The 7,989-nt window shown below is 43.5% G+C and overlaps 1 protein-coding gene across 1 annotated transcript in view; it reads right to left on the reverse strand.

Moving 5' to 3' along the window:
* The window catches only part of PLEKHH1 (pleckstrin homology, MyTH4 and FERM domain containing H1), a 48,827-nt gene extending 42,090 nt beyond the window's left edge, over positions 1-6,737 (reverse strand). Inside the window, exons 1-2 of the mRNA XM_072338655.1 lie at positions 6,566-6,737; positions 1,639-1,814 (exon numbers count right to left, since the gene is read on the reverse strand). Coding sequence (XP_072194756.1) covers positions 1,639-1,779 — 141 coding nt within the window. The 5' untranslated portion in view covers positions 1,780-1,814; positions 6,566-6,737. The remainder of the gene's footprint in view (positions 1-1,638; positions 1,815-6,565) is intronic.
* Between the last annotated feature and the right edge of the window lie 1,252 nt (positions 6,738-7,989).

The following is a 7,989-nucleotide window of genomic DNA, read 5'->3' on the forward strand; positions in this document are numbered from 1 at the left end:
AGTAACCTGACTGCTGAACCAAGCAGATCCTTAATTTTAACAGAGAGAATGTTGCTTTGACCAAATGGCTGGATTAATTGTCATAGGGCCCCTTTCTTGAGCAGCCCCATACAGCTGATGATAATTTTGTTCTCTGCTGTGGCAAACAGACATCTCTAAAAAACAATACAAGAGCCTGGCAAATCTCCTCTTCAAAATATTGATAGATGGGTTTATCTGTGTTCTGGGGGTTAGTCAAGAATTAACAAAGCACATGGCTACCTCTCCTGCATTATGGAGTCTGTGGAGTGCTGCACATCAAAGGGGTCTTTACCAGACCTGTGCCACATCCATACATGATCTATACTCTCTTTTGTCTAAATCAACTTTATGACTACTCTTAATGTTCTCAAAGGTAAACAGTATCTGATGTCCACCTCCAAATCTATATTTTAAAGATGAACAGGGTGCTAGAATTGCATCATTTCTTAAAACAGCACTAGAAGTGGAATCAATGTAGCACATAAAGCAGTAGTGGAAATATAATTAGACTGAAAACAACAATAAAAATCACTCCCCTCTGAAGTAATTGTCATTTTAAAACATCAACAAACAAACGATCAAACAAACAAAACCAGACAGGCATAAACACAAAGAAGTTACATAACCCAAAATGGAGCAAAAGTGAGTTGGAACACTGCTATCATCAGGGATAACTTAAAAGAGGTCCAAGTAAACTGCATTCAGTCACAAAGATTTCAACTTTATTAGCAAAGCATGACGGAAAGAAATGACACTCACTTTAACAACAGTGATTGAATGGCTGAATAATCTTTAACTGGACTGAAATATTGTAAGCCACATTTTGAAACAAGGAACTCCACGGTGAATTACAAACTTGGATAATGTGCAAATTAGAGCTTAATGAATAAGCTTGAATTTGAATTGAAATGTAAACTATTTTGAGGTAAAGAAAATATACACCCTGGTGGAAACAATCAAACAAAAACAAATAAACAAAACAAAAACTCCACCAAAAATACCTTTACCAAAATCTTTAATCTTTGCTAGTTCCCTCCCCTAAGATGGTAGGCAACTTCATATGAAGCACTTCAAAGAATTTGGTAGGAGTTGCTTCAAAACCAGATACCTTGCAAGTTTCTAACATCCTGATCTTCAGAAGCATCTCAGTTCTGATCTTCAGCATCTCCAGAATATTTTAACTGGTTATGCAATATTATTCTAACATTATGGCAATACATGTATCACTGTCCAGTCTTACAGTATAATTTCTTATCTTGTAAGCTTTCCTGTTGCCAAATCTGATCCCAGTACTGTAATTAAAAGAATCCATCTTTGCTCTGTAGCTGCCTCACGCATTAGAAATCCAGAATCTTGCTACTATGGTGTTTTCCAGTAGTACGAATATCTGATGATTTTCCAACAAACAAGGCCAAGTTCTTATTTTCACTAACACCATTTTATACCACTCTGGCAACATCCATGTACCTCAAGTGATAAGAAAAGCTAAATGAATTACTGCAATTTAGAAAGAGATTTCTACTGCAAGTAGGACTTTGCCTGGTAGTTCAATATTTAGAGATTTTTTTTGCTTTCCTACTATAAATCAGAATGAAACTGAAGTCACCACAGTCTCACCTTCTCAGCTAACAGCTCTCGGATTTTGCTTGCCTGCAAGCGGAATTTGAAGAGCTGGGATTCCAACACAAGGCATCGCTTTTGCCAGTCCATACAGCTGCCATTCTCCTCTGTGAGTTCAGCCATTGTGAAGTTATTCATCCACGTGGGATACCTTCTGTGGTGCTTTAAAAATCCTAGAGAAAAGAAGGGAAAAAAAAACAGCATTTTAAACTGGAAAACTTCTCATTTCTTAGGCCTAGTCTTCCTCAGTTTAGTCAGTAGGACTGGGAACAAGGATGATTTCTTCTACAAGCAGACAATGAAGTTGTACTATCCCAAGTTATAGACATGCCCTCTACTAGAAATTTATATTCTTACTGCTGTCATGGATAAATTGATCATATGACAGTACACCAACCTGCTCTGACCTTGCTAATAGTCAGGATGTACAGTGAAATTGGGAGAACTTGCCCTCATCACCCTCTCAGTGGGGAGAGAATGATGGTTTCTAGCTGATGAGCAGGGATGAACTCCAGGGAGCAGTGATAGCTTCCACAGATACAACTACATTTGGAAGAGGGTGGAAATCTAGAAAATGAAAGAGCAGCACAGCTGCATGCAGCTACATATATTACGGATGAGCATACTCAAGCATTTAATCACACAAAAGGCAGCCATTAATGGGTAACAGATAAATATTCAAATAAACATTTACCTTTAGACTGAGTAAATAATTTACCAGTGCATCATACTGTAAATTCCACAAACAGCCATCTTGCCATCCTTACAGCCTTTTCCTATGGACTAGAAGTGTTTTCCCTCCTGCCTTCTTCATGCCAGTATGGTTGCAAACACTCAGCTCAATAAAACTTTTAAAATAGAACTCAGATCATACATTCATCACCAATTTAAGACACCAGTGTCTTACATCACGTAGATTGTTAAGAGGATGTGACATATGAGGTAACACTGTCCACAAATTGCATCCAATTCTTAGTTAGCCTCAAGAATTCCTCTTCCCATCAGAGAACAACAGTGAGCTATCCCATCAGCTCTAACTCTCAGAATGACTTTTTCTACTATTGTCTATTCCATTGCTGACCTGTTTGTTTCTGTGTTTCATCCTTCCCAGTCTGAGGAAGGGCAATGACAAAAAGTCCATTATCTTGAACAATATAAGTTAAGGTTTAGAGCATGTCAAAAGCTCCACCTTTACTACACCTGTTCCTATGCCACAGAGAGAAGGCTTTAGAGACTACAAACATCACATGGGTGTCTTCAGACTGAAACATCTCATGCAGTGCATTTTGTTTCCACATTTGTGTTACATTACTGTAACAGAACACAGGCAGTAAGAGCCAGAAAGCACAGTCTCTGTGCTCTGAACTTCATTATTACTGCAGCTTAAACATTTCACTTTAATCAATCTCTGCAGCCATCAGGCATCATGTGAGGATGATGGACAGTGGAAGAGTATCTAAACAAACACATCATTAAAACAAAGAGATGGATCCCAGCTAGGAAGAAGCAATGTCTGAAGACAAAACTGAAGATGTAGACATCAAATTGTAACTCCATGAAGTGGAAAAACCTGTGGTTGTTTAATTTTCCTACTCAGTGCCTACTTATAAGTTTTATTTTATTTTAAAATGGGCACAGATTATGTAAGATGTGCATAATAAGAGTGCCTTTAAACAAAATGAGAAGTGGCTGAGTATTCACAGACATTATAATACCAAATGAATGTGTATGGCCCAGCAACAAGCTGTGCAACACTACAAGGACAGACATTTCCAAAGCCAAAAGAGTTATTAGTTCATCAGCTTCATTAAAACACTGAAGCTCAAACTTAAAGGGACTTCTCACCTGCTCACAGGCAAACTCAGAGCTTCCCTGAACTGGGGCCAAAGCAACAGGCCAGGACTTGGGAAAGAGCAATGAAGTCACTCAGCCTTACTGCTTGTACATCTGATTTTGTAGGGTGAGAACACTTAAGATGTCCCTCTGGTCGTATCTGCTCTTCAGCACAGCTAGCTCATATTTTGCAGGTAGGAGAGCTAGAAGTTACCCCAAGTATACATCATAGTATACATAACACAGCAGGCCACTTAACTCAGAACAGCGAACACATAGATGAATAGAGGAAGACACATTGTATACCCTTTAGCTACAGACATTAGCTGTTAGTTACTTTGTATACAGGTAGCTTTGTTCAGTAATAGAAGTTTTCCAGGCAATGTGTTGGGAGGTGGAAGAGGGGGCGGGAAACAAATAGAAATTGAAGGAAGTAAAATCAGCATTCTTCAGCATGTACCTCGATAGCTTATAGAAGTACAGACTTGCCTTTTCCGCAGTCCAGCCCAGCACATCGGTAGAATCTCTAGCCCTAGTTCTTTGGCATTTAACCAGGCTATCTTTCACACACTTCACGGGAGTGTAGGATTTCAGTCTCAATTAGAGGTATCAGCCATTCTCAAGCCAAAAGAAATGCACTGGTTGTGGAAGGATCCTACAACACTAATTCTTTTTACTGGCACCTCTGTTCTGGATGTAATACTTCAGCTCTCAAATGCACGGGCATTTTTGCTCATGCTATTCCTGTTGTTCTAAAAACCTCACCCCTCTAATGAGCCACCTTGTAATTACCAGCATAAATGTAATCATAACTAGCTTGTGTCTGTTCATTCTTGCAAAATATTGCCCTTCAGCCTAACTTGGGTTTGTTTGTTTGTTTGTTTTGTTTTGTGTGTGTGTGTGTATTTTGATTTGTTTTATTTTCCCCCTCCCTCACATATTTTCCTCCTCTGCTGTTTCTACCCAGTGATCTCCCAGGCTTTCTGTACATTCTGTTACTCCATTTAATGCATGGTTTTATTTTGTGCCATTATTATTCATTCCATCCTTTACTAAACCCCATTCAACTCTTCCAATAAAATACCTTTCAACATTCTCCCTTCAGCACAGTGTCACATTCTCTTCCATCATTTCTTTACATATATCATTCCTCTATTAATCCCCATTCCCTCAACTTGTGCTAATAATTTGCCCAAGTGTCATCCTATCAAATGATTTCAGAAGACCAGAGGTTAGGTTTAAAGCTTCTTCTCTCTTTTCAGAGAAATACATCATATCGCTCTGGAACAATGTCTACCATCTCACACTTATCTTCATCTGCTAAATTACAACTTTCCTTCAAACTTCTGCATTCTCAGTTGCTGTTAAATATACCACTCCTCCCCACTTTGTCTCCAAAACAGAAGCAGTCAATCTGTGCTTTATGAATTCCAGTATCAACTATAATCTAGCAGGCTGACATAAAACCCTTGCTATTGGACGTGAGAGCTCAGGTGATTCTTATTTAGTGTTTTTATTTTTTATTTATTTATTGAGAACTCTTAATCATGTTGATCCACTAAGTTTTTGGACATATTTTTTCTTCAGATATTGGTGATTTTCGAATCAGATAAAGAATTTGTACAGTTTTATAAACAATATTGATATGGTTATATATTGAAGCGATTCTACATTTTTTCCTCTGGCATATGAACAAGTCAGGAAACATACTTGCAGGTGCTGTATACTTTCTCTGGGGACATGGGAAACAGAAAGCAGCCACATTGTTCAGAAAAGCTGAGATCATCAAAACTCAGTTCTTAAATACAGGCATCTCTTGAAGAACATCTGGATTTTCAGAGTGCCGAGTGTCAAACAGCTTACAGTGAAGGTAACAGCAGATGCTCAGTTCTTAGAATCTTGCAGAAAACAAAATCAATTGAACCTGAATGCAGATGTGAGACTTCTAGTTCTGACTTCCGTATGTAAAAGTTTTGATGAACATCAGGGACAGTTTTATTCCAAATGCTATAACCGAAGTAAATGTAATTGTATTTACTTTGAGTGCCCAAGGTGTAATCCTGATGAAGCTAAAATGTATATCAGAAAGTAACGTTTTCTGTCTCTAAACTGGATTCAGTCAATGTACCAGAAGCTCAGAGTTCTACATTGGATCCAGCAGCACTTCCAACTTTTTTTACCTGAAATCCTTCTAAGAATCCAAGGTAACTTATTACAATGAACATTTTCAGATATATGAAATATACACGTGTGAAGTGTTTGCAGCTCATTCATTCCATGAGAGAAGCAATGCACCATTTCCATACTGCAGATGCAGGTGCTTGGGCAGCTAAGGAAATAACTTCCTTGGGCTGCCATGGGGAAGCCAATGCAGAAGGAGCACAATTCTTAGCACTTGCTGCAAAAAGGCACCAGAATCTGCCTGAGCGTCAGAGCCAAACCATGGTCTGCTACCACCTTGGTTCAAAAAGGAATCGTCAGAAACATGACAGAGGTAACACCGGACAGAGAGATTTCCTCCTATGTTGCTGCCCTCAACAGGCAGCAGGCAGTGGTATGGGCTGCGGGCAAATCTTCACCTCCTTGTTTTCCGCCTCCCAGCCAACTTCACCCCCACATTTTATAACCCCGAGGTCACTGGTTCTGTTCATCCACACACTCGCTAGAGTGGCTTGGAATGCACGGAGAGAGCATTGTGACAAAATGCAGGTAGGGCTTGCTGCACACCAGGAAACGTTTGGCAAAGGGGAAAAATATAAGGTCTCTCTCCGTGAGCGCAGGTGGCTTGAACAGAAATGTCACAAGACAGGAAGAGGGCTCGAGGCTCTCACCTTCTGCTGCCGAGATCTCGGCCTGCGCACCGGGGCTTACCATAAAGCCCGAGCAGACGGCAGGACGCAGGTATAGCTGATCTCCGGCTGCATCTTCATCCAGAGCCGCCGTTCCATCCCGCAGCCCCGCTCCGCGCAACTTCAAGTGAGCAGCTCTGCCAGCTACGCGCGGACGGACCCGCTGGACCCCCACCGCCCTCTCCCCACCCTCTCCCCCCTGTGGCAGCGACGGGGCCCAGGCTGCCACTTCCCGAACTCACCTTGCCCAGCGCGGGGCTCGCTCGGGAGCAGGGCAGCAGCGGAGCCGCCGTCGGGCGCAGGCAGGTGCCCGGTGCGACTTCTGTCCCATTCAACACTTCGGCGTTCTCCTTCGAGCGGGAGAGACCGGCTCAAATATCAGAGCCAGCCCTCCCGAGAAGCGCAGGAACTGACATCACCCGCCACGGGCTTTAACCCCTTCTCGGACTCGGCGGCGGGGCAGGTGGGGCGGGCAGCCTTGCCGCGGGGGACGGGGCGGACACGGGGAGAGGAGTCTCAGCCGCGCTCTGCTCCTGACGGGACAGACTGCCTTTCGTACGGCCCTCGGAAGCTGCCGCTGAGACAGAATGTGCTGAGAGCGCGCCGGTACCGCCGGGGACTCCCGGGCCGGGCTCCCCGCGGTCGTCCCACCGGGGATGCCCCTGCCGGACGGCCATCTTGTTGTGCCATAGGGCAACAGCAAAAGTTGCTGGAACCCACCCAGTGCAGAGCTCCTGCGGCTTGCAAGCGCCCTCCTCGGCATCTGGGATTCCCCTTGTAGTCATCTCTCTGCTTTCAAAGCCACTGCTCCCAAACCGTCTGCAGCCCAGATGCTCAGCAGTGTTCTGTGGGTGAGTTGAGCCCCATCTCCCACCGCTGCTCTAGGCTCCTCACGTAGCAGTGGCCAAGACGTGTGCTGGCACCGGGGCCACCACAGCACTTCACTGCCTTCCTCTGCTGTGTGGCTGGGGCTCCAGATGGAGCCCCTCCATGAGCTGCAGGCATCCCCAGGGCATGGGTCTGTACTGGGAGAGATGAAAACCAAATTAGTGTCCTTAAAGCTCTGGCCAGTGGATGCTATATTCCCCATGTACTTGGGCCACTTTGCATGGAATGGCACAAACACACCAGCCTACAGCTACAAGCATTTCTGCTGGAAGCTGGCAGTGCACAGAATATTCTCTTCAGGGTTAGGGACATCACTTTGTGAGCTGCTTTACCCATAGCATGCACTTATGTGAATACATACAGACATATGTGAATTCATATACCTATTATATCAAGCTGGAAAACTGGATGCTGGGGAATGCCTGTTGCTGCCCTCTGCTATGTGCTGCTCACTGCCTCCCCTACCCAAACTGGCATACCTGAACAAATTCTCAAGTGTAGCTATCTGGCTTACAGGTATCGTCCAAGATCCACTGCTTATTGAAGTGTTTAGGTTAGATATTAGGAGGAAGTTCTTCACACAGAAGGTGGTGACACACTGGAACAGGTTGCCCAAGGAGGCTGTGGATACCCCATCCCTGGAGGTATTCAGGGCCAGGCTGGATGTGGCTCTGAACAGCCTGGTCTGGTGGTTGGTGACCCTGCACATAGCAGAGGGGTTGAAACTAGATGACCATTGTGGTCCTTTTCAACCCAGGCCATTCCATGATTCTATATG

Source organism: Excalfactoria chinensis, chromosome 5 (genome assembly GCF_039878825.1).
Source record: "Excalfactoria chinensis isolate bCotChi1 chromosome 5, bCotChi1.hap2, whole genome shotgun sequence".
Taxonomy (NCBI): Eukaryota; Metazoa; Chordata; class Aves; order Galliformes; family Phasianidae; genus Excalfactoria; species Excalfactoria chinensis.